Below are 25,646 nucleotides of genomic sequence, written 5' to 3' on the forward strand. Positions count from 1 at the left end.
GAGCTTACCTAGTCAAAATCTGCGTCAACGCAATTCCGCGGGGATACGCAGTTTAGACCGAGCTTACCTAGTCAAAATCCGCGTCAACGCAATAGGGATGTTTCCTGGGTCAAAAAGCAAGAGTTTTAATTAGTCCGTCAGTTAACTTATCAAAAAATACTCTACACGTATTTTTCACTTTTTCAAACTAATGAAAATTTAAAGAGATAAAGCGCGCCAAAGTTCATAAGAAGAGGCCCGTGACGTCATGTGCGTGCATAAAATTGCCGCACGTTGTGACGTCGTGCGGAACTTCAACGCACCATAACTATGTAATTATTTGTTACATTGACAAATAAAAATATACGTGTCCAATATTTTTTGATATTAAACATGACGGACTAAAAAAATTTTTTTAGGAAACTAGCCTATTCCGCGGGGACACAAGCGATTTGAGACCGAGCTTACCCAGTCAAAATCTGCGTCAACGCAATTCCGCGGGGACCCACGCGGTATGACACCGAGCTCACCTAGTCAAAATCTGCGTCTACGCAAATTGGGAACCTCTTTCGAAACCAAGCCTATCAGTGGTGGTACTCGCGACGGTAGCGGGCGGGCGCGGCGAAACACACGCACAGGTGTTGGGGCGCGCCGGGTCAATCCAAGTCGCGCTGCGCCGGCGCCGACGGCGGCGACCACGGCTGAACTGGCGGCGTGGCGGCGCGCGCGCCGGTTTCAGAGCCGAGGCATTCCGGCGCGGCGCCGGGACTTTCCAGGGATAGCGTGTTCAGCAGCATATCGAAAAGCGTGTCCTGTTGTTGGAGGTGGGTTGTTAGTATAAAGTAACCGCACACTTGACCACTAGTAGCCACAATATTGTTTTAAACTTTCATGGTCACTGACATAATTATTATTACTGACGGAATTGCTACCATTACATCTCACCCGCAAGTTTCCTCAGTTACTCCGTGACCATGGCGCTTGCAACAGTGCCGAAATATCGGAAACTCAAAATTAAGGTACATGGTAGCAATCCCGTCAGTAATAATAATTATAGTAGACACAATTTCAAGAATGTTTGCTCGCAGCTCTGAAGACACTCAATGGCGGCGACTAGAGGCCAAATGCCCGAGCGCTCTAAATGTGAAGTTGCATTGAAATTATTGTTGCGAATGCGGCAAACAATGTTCCTACATAATTCCACATTCATTTGTATTACATGAAAAATAATCATGCTAATAATAATCATTTTTGTTGAACATTGATAAATGTGGATAGTTAATTTTATTTATTCGGAATCGGAAAAGAAAACCATATCTTTAACAGTCATGCTATTAAAAAAATACATTGAAGTAACAGTTTCACAAGCCATATTAATAAAGCAACACATAAATTCTAGTGTAATTTTACAGATGAACGCAAGAATTTAGGGTTATTTTAGAAGCAGTTCAAAATAGATAAATCTAAAGTTATATCAATATAAAGAATATGAAAATAAATTAGTAGTATAGCATATTATCTATACACATAATTAATATTAGTAACATACGAGAGAATTCAAACAGGACGTGGTGAGGTCAGTCACCTCTCTCCCCGCACAATTCCGACTCTGGAGTCGAAACATAAAGAATAAAGTGTATTACAAACAAGCCATATTGTTTACGTTATCATAGTTCGAATATTAAAATATACACTGGGATAGACGGGTCATAACAGTATATTCGAATAAAAATTAGTAGAGGGATTCTTCTGTATATTTAAGGAGTAGGAAACCTGATTCCACCAAGATGTGCAAAAAGACAAAATGTTAGTAAATGTAAGAAAATGAATACATAAGTGTATAATTAAAAAGCTTCACCATAATCCACGTCACAAAGTCGTAAGCGCCCACGGCTGTTAGTGCTGCTGTCTTCAGCTGCTCAGTTAGTAAATGCTAAAACAAGCACTGCTCCAATAATGGTCAGACGTCTACGTATATTATGATTAATATCTGATAAAAGGTATTAATCCCTTTTCTTTATTTTAGATAGTATAATGTGACAGACCCAAAATGAATACACTTGGAGGGTCTTGTAAAGGCATACAGTAACAACAATATTAATGGGAAGAAAGACGCTTTTCATCAATATTATTGTTTCTGTATACAGTCAGTGTTAAATAGTTCGTGGCACCGTAAGTAGCCAAAACAGTTCGCACACGTCTTTATTAAAATTAGAATAAGTGTGTTTTCTACGTTTTGACCGCTTTGGGTGTCGTCACGAACTATACTGGTCATCACAATAATTGGCCCACCTACGTTTTACAGGAAAACTCGTTTCTACTGACACAATCATGGTGCCCCAACAATATTGGTGTTATTTGAAAGCCCAATAAATATCATTAAAGAAAAACACATTTAATTTCTTAATAAACGATTAACATAAACGCGATATACAATAAATGTGACTTGAAAAAAGACCTCACTTTGGGCTCACCTCTGGGATCAATTAGACCAATTTTTATGGTTATAAAACCAAATAATGATCTCACATGGCCTCTTTAACAGATGAATAGCGATTAATCCCAACTTAACAGTTTTATAGCCATAAAAGTTGGCTCAAGCGTAACTACCTATTTTTTGAAGAAGTGACTGGATTCTTCTACAGACACATTTTTGGGGTAAAAACCTTTCCTTTAATGAAATGAAGTTTAGAACTAGGCTTTTAAATGGTGCCAATATTGGTGGGAAGTGGGGATGCATACGTTTGAAACTGCTTGTCGCGGGAGGGTCGATTTTTGTGATGACCAGTGTATTTGACGTTGACTGTACCTCTACAAGATCTTCCCTGTCTATTCACCTAGGGACTACACTATAATACTCATGCCTTTACTCTGCATATTACCAAAGACCATTACCGGAGCAGTCAGCACACGAGTGGTTACAAAGCAGTAGTGAAGTGAATATTTACGTTGTAGTCCAAAATGAGTTCGACCTCGTCATTGTCGCTGACGGACGACACGGAGGGCCAGTAGTCGTGCAGCGCGAGCGCGGGCGACGACGCGCGCTCCGTCGAGATCGCCGACGTGCCAGCGCCGGCGCCCGAGCAGTGCCCCGAGCGGTCGGGCTCTGAGGATGGAAATAATGTGATGAATATCGATTTAAAGGTGCGTCTTTTGAATACAAAATGATAACTTCTGAAGTAAGACTTTGATAAGATTGCTAAGTTAGATGCGAAAGCACTCTAAACATTATTTGTCAGTCACCACACAACAGTTTAGTTTCCTGTCGGGCTAGGATGCGCGCCGTGATATAATACTCTTATTGACGTCAAAATGTATGGGCAAAATCAATAAAATGGCGTGATAACCGCTTATAGCGGCGCCCATTCTAGGCGTACTGGTATGACCAAGACTTTACTAGTAAATACAGTGTCGTTTGTAATAGTAGTTGTACGACTGGATCGTATACAATTTAGCTATCTACTTTTACCTGCAGGTCTTACTGGTTCTCTGGGTGTGGTCATTTTGCTTCTTACAGCTTCTTCGGAGACAGCAGCAGGCAGCGCAAGCGCGAAGCAGCGGCGCTAATAGGAGAACGGTGCTCAATTTATGAACTTTTGAGTGCTGACGTCCTAGTGGCGCTTACCTGCAGGTCTCACTGGTTCATTATGATGCGTATGTCTTAACTGCCCGGGGACAACATAGGCGTGTGCGGCAGGCGGCGCGGTCCTCGCGAGCCCTGCCCGCTGTTGGTTGGAGAGCGGTGCTCGCTTTCGGGGCTTTGGTTACTAACTTCCTAGTAGCTCTTACCTGCAGGTCTCACTGGTTCACTATGGTGCGTATGCCTAAGCTGCCCCGGGGATAACATAGGTGTGCGGGGCAGGCGACGTGAGCGGGAAGCGGCGGTACTAGCACGGCGCGGTCCTCGCGATCCCTGCCCGCTGTTGGTTGGAGAGCGGTGCTCGCTTTCGGGGCTTTGGGTGCTGGCTGCCCAGTGGCGTTTTGGACCTGTAGGTAACGTTGAATTTATATATTTTTTTATAATAACTTGACATAACCAATTTTCTAAGAAAAAAGACGTTGTAATATTATCTCCATTTATACATGAGTAGCTGTGCCCGCGACTTCGTACGTTTTCGCAACATTTTTCATTTTTGCTCTGCACCTATTACTCGTAGCGTGATGGTATATAGCCTACTAGCTTTTGCCCGCGGCTTCACCCGCGTGAAATTTAGTTTGTCACAGATCGTCATAAATTATAGCCTATATGTTATTCAGGGTTATAAACAATAATACTGTAAAGTTACATCAAAATCCATTCAGTAGTTTTTGCGTGAAAGAGCAAATATTAGTAAGATAGCCTTCCTCAATAAATGGGCTATCTAACACTGAAAGAATTTTTCAAATCGGACCGGTAGTTCCTGAGATTAGCGCGTTCAAGTAAACAAACAAACAAACAAACTCTTCAGCTTTATAATATTAGTATAGATTGGTCCAATTTATACCGTGATACAGCCGGGCTACAGTATGTAGTTTTCGCGAGCTGTCAAACTTAAGCCAATTGTATGTTGGCATTTAGTGCATGCTACGAATGCACACTATGAAGTTTTGTGAGCAGGCTAGCAACATCAGTCGTCAAATAAATGACGCCTTATGTCACTTATTTGACGATTTAACCATGTTATATTGTACTGACCGTGCCGCGCGTGCTTGGGCGTGAGTCCGTTGATGCGCATGAGGTTGAGCAGCAGCATGTCTGTGTGCGCGGCCGTCGACAGCTGCGGGTCGTGCTCGGGCCGCGCCACCGGCGCCGGCGCCGACCCGTCCGTGCCCGCCGGCGTCACGCCGCCGTGCCCTGGAAGGTGACAAAAGTAAAATTATTGCACAAGTATGGGAGATCCCTAAGCTTCACAAAGTAACATCCAAGGTTCATACATGTAACATCTTAAGGCTGCGTTTCCACAGAAGCTGAGCTGCGCGGAGCTGAGCAGGGACTTATAAAAATTGACCAATCACATTGCTCAAAATACACATCTCATCTCCGCTCCGAATCAGTGGAAACAGTGTTAGCGAAGTTGAGAAGATTTACATTAAAATGTATGGTGCGCGGGTAAATCCTTAAGAACTATTATTGGGAGGACCACGTCTTGATACCGCCATACACGTATCTACTATATGGCCTACACAAATTATGGTGTATTTTATATTTTCGCTTGTAGCTTGGACTCGACCACTCACACGCTTATATCGGCATCATGAAAGTCTGCTTAAACTGAAGCGGATCCCCGCGCGCGTTTTTGTATCGAAAACTAATATGAGCGGGCACCCGACGCGGACGTGCATTTCCATACATAACTACTACTAAAGCCTGGTCTGTGAGCACGTAGAATTTTGTCCAATGACCTCAATCTACCCACCCTTAACGATCGCGCGTAATTATGTTGTTATCAGCTCGCACACTCACTGCGGGTGCCAGTCGCACAGTCGCGACAGCAATATAATTACGCGCGAGCGATAAGGATGGGTAGCTAGGGGTTATTGGACAAAATTCTACGTGCTCACGGACCAGACTATAGTAGTAGCAAGCCTGTTCATCTCCGCAAGCATCGAAAACAAAACACCGACGGCGTACTCTCCTGGGATGTTTAATCTACAAGGCATTCATGAGCGAGTAGTGAGTGACGTAAGCGCACGTATTCTTCAGCTATTATAAAAAAAAAATCAGTACTATGGAAATAAGAAAAAATAATATAATAATAATATAATCATTTATTCTGTGGTAGGGGTAACAACTTATGGTGTGTTTTCTTATATTTTTGCTTGTAGCTTGGACGCTATCAGCCAGGGCCTACGGCCAGTATGAACAGTGCAGCTTGACGCGGACGCGTGAAATAGGTTTCCGAGTGGTGCATTTCCGTGCATTAATAGGCGGGCATCAATGCTAGTTTTAGCGTAGACCTTCAGACGCTTATGCCGGCATCATAAAGTGACTGTGAAATAAAACTCATTACCACATAACCTTGGATAGAAGTCTGTTACATACCAGTGACTCCTCTCGTCTGCACAGCGCACAGCAGGCGGCTGAGTATGTCGCTGCCCGCGTCGCCGGCGCGGCCCCACGCGACGGCGCCCTCGATGTCGTTTTCGCCTGGGGGTGGGGAAACAGTGAGCTTTGGTTTAAAACGGAGTAGTAAGCGGTACACGCCAAGCGTTGAGATATCAACGGAAAACATCTGGCAAAATTATTGCACGAATAAGGAATTTGGTAACAGAAACTCTGCTTACTTTCGCAACTTTACTCTCTTGCCTCAACTGCTAAATATGTTCCCTGGACTGGAAGTTTTTAACCATAAGGTCAAAGACTTCATGGACTATAAAGAACAGACTGATCCTGAAAATTAACTGAAGTTACGGCTACCTAACGTGTAATGATAAAATATTTGGGGTTTTTGAGCATGCTAGAAGTTTTTTGGTAACGCGTTGATAAAAATATTAGGGGTTTTTTGAGTATGCTAGAGATTTTTGACAACACAGTGTTTTTAATCTGTGCAAGTCCACAAATAACATATTATGAGGCATACAAGTAAGTTTTGGAAAGCAGTTATTTTCATAAGTTTATATTAAAAGTTTCACCAGTTGTCTTACGAGGTCGCTTGGTGTGTACCGGCAACAACATCCAGAACTACTTACTGTTTAATTCTGTCCACAACTTCAACTATTTGATTTGTAAAATGCATATTCGAACATACTCGTCATTAGCAGGAAAAAATCATTATCGTATTTTGTATGGATTTTTTACATGATAACAGCTAAAGACGTCTATGTTCGAATACGCTCAAAGTTAGAAATGTTTCAATAAAATCAATAAATTGGGTTTTTATGGAAAGGTGAAAGATTTACTGACAATTACAAATTAAATTTTAATGCTTAAATTAATAATTATAAATTAAACAACAAAAGAAAACATTTTGAAGAAAATTAAACAAATGAGATCAACGAATCAACAACTGGTATGAATCAAAATGGAAGTATTTTTATTTGATAATTTCGTTAATCGTTATTGTATGAGAACATGTTATATGTTGTCACAAGTGTGTGTATGATTCGAATAATATGTGTGCGTCACAATGTAGTGTCATGTAGTGATCGGAATACATAGGATTGACTTTGTTTCAAACAAGTCTGGTCGTAACTAAATCAAAAAATATGTAATCGAATTGTGACTGTCAAACTTTTATTTATATTAATAGTTTGAACCAGAAATCACCTCAATTTTTCAAATCAAGTTATGGTTTTAACAGTTTTGTCTTGCTTTAATATTTTATGCCTATTCTGATCACTAATCGTATATTTCGCAAGGCTCGTATTGTGGTGTGTTTTTAGTAATTTTTGTTTGTGTGCTGTACTTCATGTTCGCGCAAAGATGTTCATATTGTGGTCTATTACACATTGATTGGTGTTACGTTAGGCCCAGAACCGACGGTGAAACGCAACTGCAACGAAACTGCAACTGCCAGTTACTTTTGAGTTGCATCTAAGTTTCTGCCATAGCGTCCGTTGAGAGACACATGACGCGACCAGTTTGAAACTTTCAAACTGTTACGCTATTCAATTGTGTTTCACCGTCTGTCCTGGGCCTTAGTGTGGTGCATAATCAGTGTTAGTTAATGTGCGTATCCGTCATTGTCTCCGCAACTGTGCTCGTGGTGAGGGTTGTGTCGCGTCGCCCGCGCTCGTCGTGAGTACGGCGGGTGGCGGTGCCGACGGAAGTATCGTGCCGACGTGCCCGACACGCCTGACGCGTTCGATGCCCCTGATGCCCCAGATACGGCCGAGCAAAGCGACGCGGGGGATTCCCGCGATTCCCCGAGAGCGCACCACTCGCAAGACTCGCTGGCGGACGACCCGTCTGTGGATAGAGGAGGGGATGGGAGGGGAGACGCTTGTGATAGAGGATAGGTATGGTGGAGGCCCTATCGTTGTTGTAAACGCGATATATGGACACCGTTTGTTTATATGGATACCATTCAGCAAAGTTAAGGAAAACAATGTCCAAAAAAATACTAATGAAAAAATTGCTTGCTTGAAGTTGATTACATGTTTTGATTAGTTTGAGACTACAAAGTTCTTATCCCGGTGAATCATACGTTACGTTACCAAGAAGTTTTTTGATAAATTAATAATTCATTTCTTATTCATAAAAAATAGATTTAGCACGTTTTTAGAAATCGACAAAAACTGACAAAATATATCAAAACTTTTGTTGTTATTTGACAACAAAAGAAACAGTCTTTACTTAAAATTATCGTGAATAATTGTGATAAAGGTACGGGGGAGTACATGGAAGTAAGGATACAGGGAAAATGGTGGTAAAACAGAGGAATATGGGAAGAAATGAAGCTGTATTTACCGGACATGGTCTCGTCGTCGACGTCGTTCTCCTCGTTGGAGTTGTCATCAGCAGCGCCCGCGCCCGCCTCGTCCGCGAACACCTCCAGCTCGCTGAACATCAGCTCCTAAGCACCAAGATATAGCACGTTTACGCCCGTATTCACAAACGATTCTTGCTTAAGTGAAGCAGCAAATCGAACACACAGCGTTGAATAGAGCTCTGTGATTGGTTCGTGTGTCATCCTGTGCGTCCACGCCTCAGATCATAGAAGGGAATAGATTGGAAACGGGGGCGTGGCGCGTGTCTCCGCGATATGCCCAGAAACGAACATCGGCCGCGTAGCTAGGTTAGTCGCGATTCAGTCGTACTAAGGAAATGTTCTCCGATATTTTGGATAATGCGTCGTTACGTGCAATAAAACAAGTGAAACGAAGAACTACAGGAACAATGGAGTCATTTACTACATGTAAGTATTGCAAATCCATTGGTATTTTATTTTGCTTATAAATAAAAAAAACTAAACATTTTTACAAACGAATTCAGTGCCGTAACAGTTACTGCGATATCGAAATCAGTGGTGATAAAAATTCTAACACACTTGTACATTGACGATTTAGTTAGCAACCACTTTATGTCATGCTTAACTACTGCGCAATGTATTTAATTTCTTCCGATATCCACTGTCGTGTGAAAATACACAGTACGGCCGCATGTGCCGGTCGTAACATAGTGCCGGGCTCGTGTTCTAATGCGGTTTCCTATTATCGATAAATAGAAGTAAATTATAATTTTCTATTTTGTAATTTTAAATAAAAAAATGATGTGTTACTTGCGATTATAAGATTTTACAAAAAAACAGTAGAAGTAATTAGTAACTGTCAACTATGTAATTACTATAAGAGCTAGTTGAAAGCCTAATATAGGCATTATTTTTGATAAACATAAATGCGGTACGCAGATCGCCATAATTAAAAAGTAAATGCGTGATAGTAGTTAATAATAACGTATAATAATAAAAAGGTTTTCATACATAAGCATTTTGTGAAACCAGTTTCGAGCCTTGCCCCTAGCGATTTAAAGTATCGATCGATATCTTGTCGACTCCATTTTATCTTTCTTCTCTCACTAGCGTTTTCAAAGTGTGCGTCTCTCACTGGTTCTCGTTGTAGTTACGCGCGACTTCATATCTATTCTCTTTCTATGATCTGAGGTCCACGCGCACTGTGAGACCTCATAGTAATTTTGTGAATACGGGCTTTAATACCTCGGCTACACTACTCGCAAAGTTAGCAAAGAACATTATTACACTGAATAAGCACTTCGCGTGCCGGTATTTATGCTGATGTATTAGAATCATCAGCTACACTGCTCACTCGAATCAAAGGGGCCGACGAAGTGCTCCGAAGTTTGAACACGAAGTGTGTGATTTCATTACTCGGCTAATTTCATCGGTCGGTTTGCATCGCGACATTCGTATGTCATATTTTATGTTGCTGCGCGGCCTCCGACAGGGACAGGGTACCTCACAAGGTTGCACGAGTGTGTAAAAATTCACACTGACGACGACGTCCACCCATAAGGTGGATCGACGACCTTATAAAGGTAGCAGGAGGGCGCTGGATACAGGCTGCTATCAACCTGCCATTATTGAAATCATTCGTGAAGGCCTAAATGTTCAGCTTATGACCGCAGCCTGTGGAGGAACACTATACTGTGGTCGCGATCCTCATCAGTGAAGGACCGAGGAAGAAGAGGAAATGTTCAGCTGTGTAAGTCCTTAGGCCAAAACCAACGCCGTGGCCTTCGTCACCGTGGGCCACGGCATATGCTGAGTGGGGTCCCGTTGCAGTGGGCATCTTGTTGGTGGATGGGTGGCACTGCTCAGTTTACTCTTGTTTTTTTTTTCTTTTTCCATTATTATGTGCCACTGTCATGTCTATGTCATCATCATCATCATCATTTCAGCCATAGGACGTCCACTGCTGAACATAGGCCCTTTCCATGTTGATCGATTGGTAGCGGCCTGCGTCCAGCGCTTCCCTGCTACCTTTACGATGTCGTCGGTCCACCTTGTAGGTGGACGTCCCACGCTGCGTTTTCCGGTACGCGGCCTCCATTCCAGAACCTTTCTGCCCCATCGGCCGTCAGTTCTGCGTACTATGTGCCCTGCCCATTGCCACTTCAGCTTGCTAATCCGTCGGGCTATGTCAGCGACTTTGGTTATGTCTATGTAATTGCCTGTATTTGTGTGATGTCCACGTGTGATGTCCATTGTAATAAATGTATCTTTCTATCTTTCTTTCTATCTTTCTATGGCTAAAATGATAATGACGACGAGTTCTTACCCCAGTATCGCTGCTGGTCTCAGAGGCCGCGTGCGCCGCCTGCGTATTATTGGAGCTGTCCAGCGGCTCCGCGGCCGGCTCGGGCGCCTGCGGCTCGGGCTTCGCCCCCGGCCCGGCTTGCAGCTCCGGCGACGAAATGGAGGAGCAAAGGACCACGTTGCTTGCGGCTTGGCTCGCTTCCGTCACTGGAGTACTTGCAACGGCTGTAAAAAAAAGTAAGATTAAGAATAGAATAGAATAGAATTAGAATACAATTTAGAATAGAATAGAATTTATTTATTGCTTTTTCTGTGTACAGTTTGCAGTTGTTTGGGCATAAAATTCGTTACAACAGATTGCTCATATTGAGCATGCAACTCTTTTTTTTATGATGTTGCATGCATGCATGATTTTAACATGTTGATTACAGGAAAGTTGTTTATAGAGACATTAAAAGACTAGTCGTGTTTTGGATTCGATACAGTCTGTCGCCATAACAACAATGCTATTGTTGAGTTTTATCAGTTGGTGGTTTAAGATAGCCAGATCCTCTGTGGTCAAGGATTCAGGGTGAAGTTTGTCAGGGGTTGACTTGTCGCAGGGGTTGGTGCAACTGAATATGATTTGCAAGATATAAATTGGCTGTGGGCGGGGCACATTGTTCGCAGAGCTGATGGCCGCTGGGGTAGAAAAGTTCTCGAACTTCTCGAGTAGCGGCCACGAGCCAGAAGACGTAGCGTGGGCAAGCCCTCCACTATACTCGACGCAAAGACTCATGGCAGGCGGGGGCCACATGTAATTTTTGAAACATAAACAACGCTATGCCTACCTCTGTGTGACGTCACCCATAACCAGTGTAAGTGCGAGAGAAAACGTGATATGCACTGTTTTATTACTACATCGCCTGCCACGAGTCTTTGCGCCGAGTATAGGTGGACCGACAATGTTGAAGGTCGCGGGAGGTGCCTGGATGCGGGCCACGCAGGGCTGGACGTTGTAGAAATCCTAAAGGGGAGCCCTTTGTCAAATCAAATCAAATCAAATCAAAATTATCTTTATTTGTTTAGACTAATTAAATTAGTACTTGCAAATCGTCAAATGCTCTTAAGGAGCCTATACATGTCTCATTCTTTTTTTGCCCTACCAGCGCTTCGAGACAAACATTTGGCAAGTGCTGAGAAGCGCCGCAACAAACTCAGTCACCACTGTCTGCCGGTTTAAAAATGTAAAAAAGTAGGAAGTTACAATACATTCAGAAGCAAGTTACTTACTACGCGCTCCCGTTGATAGAAGGTGGCCTTTAAGACTCCCATCTAGCACGAGACCGCGTGGCAGTTTTGAATATATGTCCAGCATTGGACGTCATTTCGCTGAAACGAATGTGCACATTGTTCGTGTACCAGTGAGCGTGGTGCAGGAGTCCTTGGCGAGCGCGAGGCGCTTGTCGAGGCGCGGCGGCTTGGCGGCGCGCGGCGCTCGGCCCGCGCTCAGAAGTGTATGCAGGCTGACCAGCGCCATGCTGTCTGCGCCGGGCGCGTGCAGCGAATGTGCATATTGTTTGTGTACCAGTGAGCGTGGTGCAGGAGTCCTTGGCGAGCGCGAGGCGCTTGTCGAGGCGCGGCGGCTTGGCGGCGCGCGGCGCTCGGCCCGCGCTCAGAAGTGTATGCAGGCTGACCAGCGCCATGCTGTCTGCGCCGGGCGCGTGCAGCGAATGTGCATATTGTTTGTGTACCAGTGAGCGTGGTGCAGGAGTCCTTGGCGAGCGCGAGGCGCTTGTCGAGGCGCGGCGGCTTGGCGGCGCGCGGCGCTCGGCCCGCGCTCAGAAGTGTATGCAGGCTGACCAGCGCCATGCTGTCTGCGCCGGGCGCGTGCAGCGAATGTGCATATTGTTTGTGTACCAGTGAGCGTGGTGCAGGAGTCCTTGGCGAGCGCGAGGCGCTTGTCGAGGCGCGGCGGCTTGGCGGCGCGCGGCGCTCGGCCCGCGCTCAGAAGTGTATGCAGGCTGACCAGCGCCATGCTGTCTGCGCCGGGCGCGTGTAGGGAATGTGCACATTGTTTGTGTACCAGTGAGCGTGGTGCAGGAGTCCTTGGCGAGCGCGAGGCGCTTGTCGAGGCGCGGCGGCTTGGCGGCGCGCGGCGCTCGGCCCGCGCTCAGAAGTGTATGCAGGCTGACCAGCGCCATGCTGTCTGCGCCGGGCGCGTGTAGGGAATGTGCACATTGTTTGTGTACCAGTGAGCGTGGTGCAGGAGTCCTTGGCGAGCGCGAGGCGCTTGTCGAGGCGCGGCGGCTTGGCGGCGCGCGGCGCTCGGCCCGCGCTCAGAAGTGTATGCAGGCTGACCAGCGCCATGCTGTCTGCGCCGGGCGCGTGCAGCGAATTCGCCGACCTGCAAACATTACATCGGGGGCTAAATATAAATATTAAAAAAAAATACTGAAAAGCTATTGACGGTAATCAAGACTTATTTCGGCATAAAATTATTCGGTAGTGAGACAAGAGTCCCACCACTGCAAATCCTGTGTGGTCAGGATATAATGCTTAACCGCCAATAAAAACCCAACCAGTGAAGGCCAAGTTAATTAGTAGTAGATAGGAGGAGTTCGAAGTTAAGGATCGACTTCTCTCTTTCAATATTTACGATAGTCTGTCGTTTGAGTTGTGAGACATCTCTAAAGTGAGATGCTGGGAAACAGTTTGGATATCAGACAGTTATAAAGGTCAAATTTTACCTTTTGCAAATATACTTTCAATACACATTCTATCACTGAACCAGTGTTCAGCACAATGTAAGACAAAGTTGAGATGAAGAAGCGAAAGAAAATCTGTGATAGCAAACCATTATTGTTTTATGTCTGCTGGGTAGTCCCATGTTTGCTCAGGGTTAGAAACTGACCTGGAAGTAGAGGGTAGGTTGTAGGCGTCGAGCGCGTGCGTGGCGTGCGGATGGGAAGGCAGACGCGGCGGCTGCGGGTAGTCCCCGTAAGCGTAGGCCGGCTGGCTCGACACCTCGTTGTTGCGAGTGTCTTCAGCGAAGATAGTCGTGTTCAAAATGCCTGGGAAACAATGACAATGTTATGGTAATCAAAATTTATTGTTCAGTACAGATGGGAAGAACTATAGCTCAACATTTTGATAAAATTTATGTTATACTTGAAAAGTTGTAATCGAAATTATGTTATGTCTAAAAAAGGCTTCATTGGTCTAGTTGGTGAACATCTGGGTACGTTTATGTCATCAACAACCATCATTTCTTATGCAACAGTACACACCAAACTAAGTAAAAATTCACACTTTGCCCAAACAGTAAAATCTCTTCAGACACTGACCTGGACTGGCTAGCCGCTGCCCGCTCATGATGTTATGCGCGTTGAACTTCCACTGGTTGAAGACCATGGAGTCGCTGAGGCTGTTCCCATCGACTGGATTGTCCTGCGCTGGTTTGTCAGCTCTGTAGCGGCTACTAGCGAGTAGTAAGACACTTCTAGAGTGAGACACTAGAGCACACTAACCTGGACTGGCCAGTCGCTGCCCGCTCATGATGTTATGCGCGTTGAACTTCCACTGGTTGAACACCATGGAGTCGCTGAGGCTGTTCCCATCGACTGGGTTGTTCTTCGCGGGATTGTCGGGCTCCGTTGCTATTGCTGGCGAGTAGTAAGACATCTCTAGATGAGACGCTATAGAACACTAACCTGGACTAGCCAGCCTCTGCCCGCTCATAATGTTGTGCGCGTTGAACTTCCACTGGTTGAAGACCATGGAGTCGCTGAGGCTGTTCCCATCGCCTGGATTGTCCTGCGCTGGTTTGTCAGCTATGTAACTGCTGCTAGCGAGTCGTAAGAAATCTCTAGATGAGACGCTATAGAACACTAACCTGGACTGGCCAGCCTCTGCCCGCTCATGATATTATGCGCGTTGAACTTCCACTGGTTGAACACCATGGAGTCGCTGAGGCTATTCCCATCCACAGGATTGTTCTGCGCCGGGTTCTCGGGCTTCATAGCTACTGCTAGCGATTGACAAGACACTTCTAGAGTGAGACGCTATAGAACACTAACCGGGACTAGCCAGCCGCTGCCCGCTCATGATGTTATGCGCGTTGAACTTCCACTGGTTGAAGACCATGGAGTCGCTGAGGCTGTTCCCATCGACTGGGTTATTCTGTGCGGGATTGTCGGGTTCGGTGGCGGCGGCGGCAGGCGGCGCGCGAGTCGCGGCGGTCGCTAGCGAGTTGCGAGACATCTCTAGAGTGAGACGCTGGGAAACACAGTTTGGATGTCAGTCGGTTATAAAGGCCATTTACTTTCTGCAAATAGGCTTTTTATACACTAGTTTCTCTATCACTGGTTCGGGACAATGTAAGACAAAGATGAGATGAGCAGCGCAAGAAAATCGGCTTAGAAAAACACTACCTATTGTGGTCTGCGTCTATGTTAGGTGCAGGTCGAATTTGCGGTGGTAGTAAATGAGATAATGAAGACACTGATGATGTTACCAGTTATTAGTTATAAATAATATCAAATTATGTGAGTGATCGGAGAACAAGCGTAGTAGATTAATACATTTACATCGTCTTATCGTGTGTCCCAAAACTGCTCACGATACAAAACGAGACAAGTCAAGCTGCTACAAATGTATAATTTGGTGGATGGTGTAATTACCTCTTTGAGATCATTGATCTGCAGAACGTGCTGGTTCTGCATGGTGATGAGCTGGTTGATGTACCACTGCTGGTCGCGGCAGCGCTGGTAGAACGTCGGCGGACGCACTTGGAACCTGGCGCAAAACAATATTCACACATTTACTGTGACTAATAAAGCACAAATCTAAAAACAATACTGATTTTATGTATCTTCGTAGAGCTAGAAAGTCCTGGAATTGCACACAACGATTCCAGTTAAACTATACTGATAGACAATTAGAAACAAGCTTCAAGCTTTAACAGCCGCCCGCTGCTTATCGCGTAAAATCGATAAAATGGCGCGATAAAAGCTTACAACATTTGAAGCCTACTGCACAATGGAATCTTATTAGAAAACTAAATCAAATAAATAAATCTAAAAGGTACGCGTCATTTTGGTTCATACAAATAAATAAATATCCTTGGACATTTTACACTGCGCCTCTAGTCCCAAACTAAGCAAAGCTTGTACTATGGGTGCTCAACGCAACAACAAATAGTCGCGTACCTTTAACCAACTGCTGCAATGCTCACCTCAGGATCAGCGTGTCAGTCTCCGGGTTCAAATACCCCTCGCTGGCCAATAAGTCCAGCCTGAAGAACCGGTTGTAGCCCCAGCACTCGCCGACCTCGAAGTCAGACGCGAATTCGCGCACGATATTCTTCGACGGGTCGCGAGACACTTGGTGCAGCATCTCCACCCGGTACTCGTACCTGCGGGTTGGTGCTGGTCAGTTGGGCCAACGTTTGGGGTTCCACCTCAGATCATAGAAGGGAATAGATGTGAAACGGGGGCGTGGCGCGTATAATAATAAAAAGGTTTTCATACAAAAGCATTTTTAAACCAGTTTCGAGCCTTGCCCCGAAGGATTGAAAGTTGTAATGTTAATGTTCATATTTTCTTTTGCATGCATAAATTATGCTACACATCTGTCTCCTTTTCAACTTTGACTGTACAACCTAGCTTTAGAAACTTTAAAGGCCAATGTAGGGTAAACCGTATAGCTATTGCCCACTTAAGATTGCAAACACATTGAGATGAAAAATTAAAGAAAGTATTTTAATTTATCGACCATTTATGACTTTTTTCTTATACCTCAATAAACTGTTAAACAGAATATTAACAATTTTTAGTTAAAACTTACGTAACTTAGAAAATATTGAAATAAATTTAAAATCCTCCAAAAAGTACAGTCATTGCCCATTACTTACACTAATTGCCCACATCAAAGCACAGTAATTGCCCAGCATCTTAAAACAAAATAATCAATTTTAAAATGACAAAACAGGGTTTAAATAAACAAAACAAAACATTAAACTTAAATTCTAGTAATACAGTCTTCAAAATTTCAAAATAAATTGCGTTTGGCCTTATCAAATATAATATCAAATATTTCTTGAGCTGATGTTGATAAGTCAGAATCGGTAGAGACAGAATCATCTACTTCAAAACAAAGATGACGCAAAAATTAGAATTTTATATGTATTTATTTTTTTGTCTTCTTTGATATCAGTTCAAGTGGTTGCTCAGAATGTTCAATTAGCTATTGGTTATTCTTCCCTAAAGTTGTATCTATTTCCTTACAATTAACATTTTCACTAGTAGATTTAACGTAGGATTGTAATTTTTTGTATTTGCGTTTGAATTTTTATCATTTTTTTCAAGCCAAACCATATTTTTCAACAATTTATCTTGCAGATAAATTGTTGGATACATCTTGTACAGCTTCGATCGCTTTTTGCAAATTTTCTATGCTATGTTGAACTTTTGGAGTCTTTGGCATACTGAAAATGAAACATTAAAAGCCATTTCAATATTTATGCCTGTAAATTGCAAAACAAGTCTAGCAATGAGCAACTTAAACACTGCTACTGCATGGTGGCAACACTAATAATAATTGCCCTGGGCAATAACTATACATTAACATATGGCAATAACTGAAATGATGGTGGGCAATAACTAAAAATATACAGATTTACGTGCAGTGATTACCCACCGTTAAAATGACCGTTATAAAGCAAATTTTATCAGTTATTTTCATTGATAATGGAGAAAACACTTATAATTTCATCATGACCATACACCATTAGTTGAATATTAAATAACTTGCAAAAAAAAATTAACCTCTAAGCAAGTAATTCCTTAGTAAAATTGTTAAAGTCTTTACACGGTAATACTATCATACAGTATTGTAACTTCATATAAACGGACGAAACGCGAGCTTTCCTTCGAAATTCAAATCTCGGTATGCGCTCGATATGCAAAAGTCGGGGGTGTCACGAATGTGCCACAGTAATAAACGGACGATGTGTTGTTTTTTAAACAGTAAGTGCTTTTTTTATAAAAATAATTACAAGTACCTATTTATACAGGGTGTTAGGTAAATGGGTTTATAAGTCGACACTAGCCCATGTTAACATAATATGCATGTAAATGGTATGGTGAAGTCAGTGATATTATCATCATTTTTTTTTTAATTTTCATACAAAATAAAATTTATAAAATCAGATTAGTACGAAAATTAAAATTATTAAAATGATGATATCAATTTTCTGACTTCACCATACCATTTATGTGCACATGTTAACATGGGCTAGTGTCCGCTTATGAACCCATTTACTTAACATCCTGTATAATAATCAAGCATTTTGTACGCCTCAGTCACTTGTTACTAAATTTTAACACAAATATATTTTTTTAATTAAATCTACTAATCACAAAACAACATGCATTTTTATCATTCATTCACAAAATATTTTGTTTTTCAAAATAAAATAAAAAATTACAATCACAAAATACATTCACAAAACTAGATAGAAATTCTAAGTAGGCAGATGTAATAAAAATAGGGTCTGCAGGTGGGCAGCCCTATCGCATGTTGTCATACGGTGACGTACTGCGCGGCTGTTGACATTTATTTCAAAAATATGGCCGAGTTGGAATACTGTATAGATAGTATTACCGTGGTCTTTACCTGTTTGAGTAACATTTTCACCCGTCTTGACAAAATCCGCCATAACTGTATTTTTTTTGTGTTTCCTATTGTAAATTTTAAATCTACTTGTACATTGATCTCGGAGCCCTCTACTCAGTAAATTCAAATCTAACTAGAGTGATTCAAAGTCAGCACCTGACAATATTATTCTTAAAGCGGGCAATCACTACCAGTGGGCAATCACTCTCTGGTTTACCCTATAACCCACTTAATTTTAAGCTGCATGTGTCAAACAAGGCTGTATGTTTCTTTAATAAAGATAAAGAAAAAAAAAATAAAAAAATAAATAAATAAGTATCGATATCTCATCGACTCCATTTTATCTTTCTTCTCTCTAATTGCTTTTTTCAAAGTGTATGTGACGTGCCTTATGGCCAATCATAGCAATTTTGAGCCTGTTGTCGTAGACTCTCAGTCGCTTTGCTTTTACACAGTTGAATGTGTGTGTGAGCTGTGGTGGGGGAAATGTGGGGACACTGGTTCTCGTTGTAGTTACGCGCGAGTTCATATCTATTCCGTTTCTATGATCTGAGGGTTCCACCAACATTTGAACAGCGATAGACAACGAAAAAGGAAGCTATTGAAGTAAGCGTTTATGTAAGAAAATATTATTTTGCACATGTAAGGAAATATTATTTTATACTTAAGTGGTAAGCATGAAACCCCACTAGTTATTACATAACATAGTTACAACTACAAGGTTTACTCAATTTATTTATTGAAACAAACAGTACATGATCATTTGTATTTGTAACACAACTGTAGGGAAATAGGAAATATAATACATGTATTCTTGAGTTTCGTAAAACATCAATATCTGATCACGTATTTAATCAAAATTTAAAAGATTGCGCAACTTCACACTTCTCAATCTCCTGAGAATAAATAATTTACATAGAAGAGAGGAAGTAAGAGCCAACATAGAACAACAACATGCAACAGCAGGGAAGATTATACCTAAATCTTGAAACATAATTACTTGCCATTGACATTGTATGAAATAAAACATAAGTTTAAAACTTAGTTCCAGTGAATTCAATAACATTAAGCGTTAAGCAATTTGTATTTTCGTTACAACATAATCCAACAATATTATAATCTGATTAAGATGTTTGATATTATTCTCATCTTGACCTACATTGGTTGGTTAATAAGCTAATTTTGACAAAAAAAGATTCAATTATTCATTAGGTCGTTTACGGTTTATGAACATGATAAATTACTGTACTTCATACGGTATAATAATAGGTGTGTTATGTCGTAATAACGACTGAAATGAGAACACACAATTATAAAAGAAAAAAAAGTTTTCTTGCAAAACACGTTACATATTGTAAACAGGATAGTTTTCTATTTTGTTAAAAAATAAATATCCATTAAATAAAATTAATGATCTTGTAACATATCAGCAACGGCCACGAACATGCTTCACTACATATAAACGGTCATAATATCAGTGATTGTCTCACTTACCTCTTGCCTACCCTTAAATTAGCAGTGCTTGCAATAACGAAACACTACATTATTCAGCTATAAAAACAGTAAATACCGTGTATCGTGATACTAATAGGGCCGCTAAATAATTAAAACACAAGTTAAAAACATCAGTTAAAAAATTTAGAAATGATAATCGAACAATTATTTAAAATTGTTAAGTTTATTTTGTAATGTAGCAAAAACATTTTCAGTGAAATAATTATAATAATAACATATGTTTTTAGGTATTACATTTTAAAACTCTTTAGACTTATTATTATTGTGCAAATCTACCATGTAACAGGTGACGTAGCTCAGTGTTTTGAGACAAATGTTATATTCGTAATAAACTTCCGATCCGATTCGTTACTTTTCTGAGTTGCATAATCTACGTCGCCTGTTCAAGATTTTTAAATAATGATGATGATATCTCCCCTTTCCCTTAAGTATCAGTAAAGATGTGGCACTTTACTGAAACCTCACGTGGACTTCTTGAGGGAATACAAAGTAATATGTTGTATAGCTACTTGTTTTATTTGCCTACACATTCATAACACATAATGGTAATAATCCACCATTATTACATATTAATAGTCGGCTAAATATGTATTTTAGGAAATAAAACAAAACTAAACATAACGCTTCACTTCCCCTCAAAAAGTCCTATCAAACTTCAAAATTTATCCTAAGTACCAGGCGCGCATAACTCACTTGGAAGTCTCGGGCAATCCGGCGCTGAGTTCCAAAAACACGGAGAGGTAATTCCCCCGTACCACTCCATTCCCGTCCGGGTAGACCTTCAGTCGCCAGCATAACCCGTTGACGTGTAGCGGCAGGGAGTACACGGGCGCCGCCGCGTGTTGCAGCTGCGTGAAGTTCGTAAGCGGGAACGTACTGCTGTCGTAGCTCGGCACGATTTCGCTGTCGAGGCGGTATCACGTCAATGTGTGTACTGTTGTAGTTAGTAATTTAGATTTTCTTTCTTACAGGTAGGTACATGGTACCCTTTTTGTGGTGCCAAGTTTCGAAAGAGAGAAAATTGATAAGATAAGGGACGGACTAGAAAAGTTTGTAGGGAGCGAAGAACGAGGGAGGGAAAAGAGCCTTGATGCAGTCCCTGCACGCTCTTTCAAAATTCAGTTTGCGTGTGTGGAAGGAGTTGGAGTTATTAAAAACAAATAAATGTCCATTTTTTCACTTAATCATAAACTTGTAGGTTTTTGCTGAACTTTAAGAAGTTATGCCTTGCATTATTATCATAAGGTTGAAATAGAGTTTGATTATAAAGTGTATGACCTAAAATCTAAGGCATTTATTGAGTCATTAAAGCAAAGGATATCACATAATAATATTTCTATCATCCATGATAATCTAATATAAAACAGCGTTATCGCAATTAAATGTAATAGCAACAATGGAGTTTATCTATTGATAAAGAAGCCAATTTGTTAGTAAATATTTTCAATAGCTCTTGAGATCTACACTGCCACCGAAATTAGGACTATACCCATTTACCCATGCAATTTAGTTATAAATAATGTTGTTAAAATGTTGTTAATAGTTTCTTGTATTAGGAGATGTGTGTATTTGTACCTATCAATCTTTTTCTCAACTTGCCTATGGAAATCGGCCGGTACGGGCGCGGTCACAAAGCTAGCCATCGGTTTCTTTCGCACTTGATGGATCATTTTCGATAGTTCGCCGCTCTTGGCGATCAGCTCGGATCTGCAAGAAATATTGGCATTAATAAAAAAAGAACTATTCAACAATGTTCATTAATCTTCATCATAAGATTTACAGCCGTGCTGTATCAAATTATATCAAAGCTGTAACATCGAACACGAATTTTTTTTATAAAATTTCTCGATTTAATTTCGGATTATACTTTCGTCATTCCCAACCGCAACACAGAAGCAGAAAACAAATAAATAAATCGATGATCGATTGTGGAGTCGGCGTAACAAACAACGCGCATTGCGCTGATATTGCTATTGGAACAATCGATGAATTATCGAAAATAATCTACTTTCGAACGTATGAAAGAAAATAGTCTCAATTAGAGAACGTTCAAAAAACAGAAGACGACGGTCAAATAAAAATCGCCCCTAGCTTTTCCCTAGGTCTCACCTGGTGCTAGCATGTAGCTGATGCTCTATTTCTTGAAGCAGGTGCTCCAGCTGTTCCGTCTCCTGCGTGAGGCTGTTCCTGGCCCATGAGCGTCAGCAGCTAGTAACAATCGCCCGTATCTTTTCCCTAGGACTCCTACTTAAGTATCACCTACACATTAAGTCTCACCTAGTGCTAGCATGTAGCTGATGCTCTATTTCTTGAAGCAGGTGTTCCAGCTGCTCTGTTTCCTGCGTGAGGCTGTTCTTCTGGCCCATGAGCGTCAGCAGCTAGTAACAATCGCCCGTATCTTTTCCCTAGGACTCCTACTTAAGTATCACCTACACATTAAGTCTCACCTAGTGCTAGCATGTAGCTGATGCTCTATTTCTTGAAGCAGGTGCTCCAGTTGTTCCGTCTCCTGCGTGAGGCTGTTCTTCTGGCCCATAAGGGTCAGCAGCTAGTAACATTCGCCCGTATCTTTTCCCTAGGTCTCCTTCTTAAGTATTACCTACATTATGTAAGCCTCACCTAGTGCTAGCATGTAGCTGATGCTCTATTTCTTGAAGCAGGTGCTCCAGCTGTTCCGTCTCCTGCGTGAGGCTGTTCTTCTGGCCCATGAGCGTCAGCAGCTAGTAACAATCGCCCGTATCTTCTCCCTAGGTCTCCTACTTAATGTACTACCTACATAAGTTGTCTCACCTAGTGCTAGCATGTAGCTGATGCTCTATTTCTTGAAGCAGGTGCTCCAGCTGTTCCGTCTCCTGCGTGAGGCTGTTCTTCTGGCCCATGAGCGTCAGCAGCTAGTAACAATCGCCCGTATCTTTTCCCTAGGTCTTCTTCTTAAGTATTACCTACATAAGTTTTCTCACCTAGTGCTAGCATGTAGCTGATGCTCTATTTCTTGAAGCAGGTGTTCCAGCTGCTCTGTTTCCTGCGTGAGGCTGTTCTTCTGGCCCATGAGCGTCAGCAGCTTGGCCTTCAGCGCCGAGTCCAAGCGGGAGATCATCAGCTCGACCGCGTTTCGAATCTCGCGGACGCGCTCGTCTTTCGCCGCTCGAACGGATTCTACGTTGCGCTCCTAAAGAATAATATTGGCTTTTTATAAGAAAAAAAATTTTTTCGTAGGAATAAGGACCACCCTATTGACTACAGTTAGTTTTTTTTCAGAGGAATGAATTTGCTGTCCTTACTTATTCAAAATTACATATTTATTTGCTAAAAGTTGTAACCTTGGTACTGTTTGTTCTAGGCTCAGGGGACAGCCTTGACATGCAATGGCAGGTGCTAGGCACTAACTTTTGTGCTAATAATCCACTTCTACAGTAAAAAGGATTTTTAGATTTTAAAATACCTGACAAGTATCTGGCAAAAAATGAGACATGTATATTACACCAGTCTTTTAAATTGTATAATAATGTAGTTCTTCTTAATTATCAACTAATACTCTTAGAAACTACACACTGGTGACCAGTGACTGGTCCAAAATTATAGATTGATAAATAAATAGCTTTTAGAGTGTTTTTGTAGGTAATAAACAAATTTGAATACTAATTTAATCTCATATAACTATTATTGCAGGGCAAAACTATATTTGGAACATGTTTCTAAATGTAAATACCCTGCAAAGTGCCCACATAAATAATTTCTAGTTTGACTCACCACATCCTGCACCAGGCTAATGAGCTCCATCAGCCTTCGCCTCAGCTGGGCCACCTCGTCCCGGATCTGGGTGACGTGCTGCTCGTACACCTCCTCCAGCGGCTTGAAGGTGTGACCCGAGTGCGTGCCGCCCCACAGCGCGCACTGGTGGCAGATGCAGCGCCGGCACGTCCAGCAGTACACCGTCAGCTTCTCTTGGTGTGTTGGGCATCTGGTGTTTTTCATTTGTTTTTATCTCATAATGATTGTTATTTTACTATCTATATGACATTTGATATGTATCTACCCACATCTTTATATTGATAACTAAAACTATTAGAATTTGAATATTGAAGTTCAAATAATGTTGTCAACAGTACAATCACATATTGCAATAAAAACATATCCCATTTAGAAATCTCGTGGGAATAATTAAATTGAACTTCTTTATAAGTTTTCAATGAAGAAACCATCATAAAGAATATCTGAAGATTTATTACCTATCCCTAAAGCTCTCTCGTTGACTAGCGGAGTTAGTCTGTTGCATGGTCTCGATCTGCTGGGTGACCTCCTCCACCCAGCGGCAGTTAACGAGCTCATGCAGGTGCAGCGAGGCTCGGCAGTGAGGGCACTGGGACCTCTGCTCCGTCAGCCATCGCCGCACGCAGGCATAGCAACACAACTTGGAGCAGTGGGGACATAGGTGCGCATCCACTAGTTTCTCCATACAGATGAAACAGCGGAACACCTCCGCCAACGTCTGCAACCATCATCACATCATTCTCATTAAATACTCGGGTCAAGTTTACCTGTCTGTCAAAATATGTAGGCCACATCGATTTACCTCTACGATCTGCTCCTCGCCATTTCCATTCCCTTTGTCCCCTCTCGAGGCCATCTTCAGATCTACTTCCTTTACTATGGGGCCGACGAATCGTTCACCATAATTTAGACATTTTTATAAAGTTCTAAAAAAGCTATAGGACATGTTTCGCAATGCGAGCGTCAACACACGAACGAAACGAAATCACTTCCGTGTTCGAATATCAATCGAATCAAAATAAAAACAAAAAAAATGTGATACCATACTATGATAAATTATTTCCCACTAGCTGATAATATCAAAGTAGTAGAGAAAGTACTTAGGTATGACCGTATGAATGAGTATTCTTTGACTTAGATGAAGAAGCCGAAGAAGGGGATTCATTATTTATGTTTGTCTTAGAGAAATCTTCTTTTTCAGTTTTCAATTTCTTGGCGAAATTATTATAAATAAATCCAGAGCTTTCCAAACTGTACGTTGCCCTAAATTATTATCACACTAGTGACCCGCCCCGACTCCGCACGGGTGCTAAGTATACTAATAAACCTTCCTCTTGAATCACTCTATCTATTAAAAAAACCGCATCAAAAATCAAAATCCATTGTGTGGTTTTAAAGATCTAAGCATAACATAGGGACAGATAGCGGAAAGCGACTTTGTTTTATATGTAGTGATGATAGATGTGTCGTGAAGCGATCGAAAATAAATGTAGAGAAAGGAATATGAGAGTGGCAATTTCCAAACTTGATCCTCGTTTTAAGAGGCTATACTCAGAAAAGTATACACGTCCTTTTAATTAAACTTGAGCCTCGTTTTGAGAGGCTTTACTCAGAAAAGTATACACGTCCTTCTAATTAGTGACCATTCAACAAAGAAAAACAAATATTTCTTTCGTCCTTATATTTTCTTTTCGTTCTTAATAACTAACAAAATTATTTTCCAGGTTTTTCCCTTTATCTTCCAATGAGGATCATTTCGATTTTTAGCTGTGAATGCAGATTTATAGGGCTAAGAAATCCTTAATACACAGTGCAAAAATTTTTGTTCTGTTATAAGTGTAACGAATTAAACTAGCGCCACCTAGTGTCATAGCTTCTGTAACCTGTTTAAATATGGAAAAGAAATAAAATAAATGCAGTCTGTTATCCGCCATTGTGTAGTTTCAATAGGTTATGGGCCCAGACCCGTTTTTATCCGTTTTTATCAAGTATTTTCGCAGTGTTCAGTAGTAAAATGTCAGGAAATTACTC

At 41.7% G+C, this 25,646-nt stretch overlaps 2 protein-coding genes across 2 annotated transcripts; both read right to left on the bottom strand.

The window, feature by feature from the left end:
• Positions 1–415: 415 nt before the first annotated feature.
• On the bottom strand, positions 416–12,524 carry LOC135072120 (uncharacterized). Its single transcript, XM_063966074.1, has 11 exons — positions 12,407–12,524; positions 12,241–12,363; positions 12,075–12,197; positions 10,696–10,898; positions 8,369–8,474; positions 6,002–6,106; positions 4,655–4,813; positions 3,769–3,966; positions 3,605–3,697; positions 2,928–3,085; positions 416–791 (listed from the first exon to the last, which is right to left on the bottom strand). Exons 1-11 carry the CDS (start codon positions 12,522–12,524, stop codon positions 636–638), a joined length of 1,542 nt encoding a protein of 513 aa, XP_063822144.1. The 3' UTR covers positions 416–635.
• Positions 12,525–12,578: 54 nt separating this feature from the next.
• Positions 12,579–24,676, bottom strand: LOC135071671 (E3 ubiquitin-protein ligase TRIM37-like). The gene is made up of 11 exons (XM_063965439.1): positions 24,418–24,676; positions 24,074–24,333; positions 23,595–23,805; positions 22,805–23,013; positions 21,420–21,551; positions 20,538–20,747; positions 15,889–16,068; positions 15,335–15,449; positions 14,732–14,930; positions 13,567–13,726; positions 12,579–13,059 (listed from the first exon to the last, which is right to left on the bottom strand). The coding sequence occupies exons 1-11, from the start codon at positions 24,469–24,471 to the stop codon at positions 12,660–12,662; spliced, it is 2,130 nt and encodes a 709-aa protein (XP_063821509.1). The 5' UTR covers positions 24,472–24,676; the 3' UTR covers positions 12,579–12,659.
• Between the last annotated feature and the right edge of the window lie 970 nt (positions 24,677–25,646).

This window comes from Ostrinia nubilalis, chromosome 5 (genome assembly GCF_963855985.1).
Source record: "Ostrinia nubilalis chromosome 5, ilOstNubi1.1, whole genome shotgun sequence".
NCBI classification, from domain to species: Eukaryota; Metazoa; Arthropoda; class Insecta; order Lepidoptera; family Crambidae; genus Ostrinia; species Ostrinia nubilalis.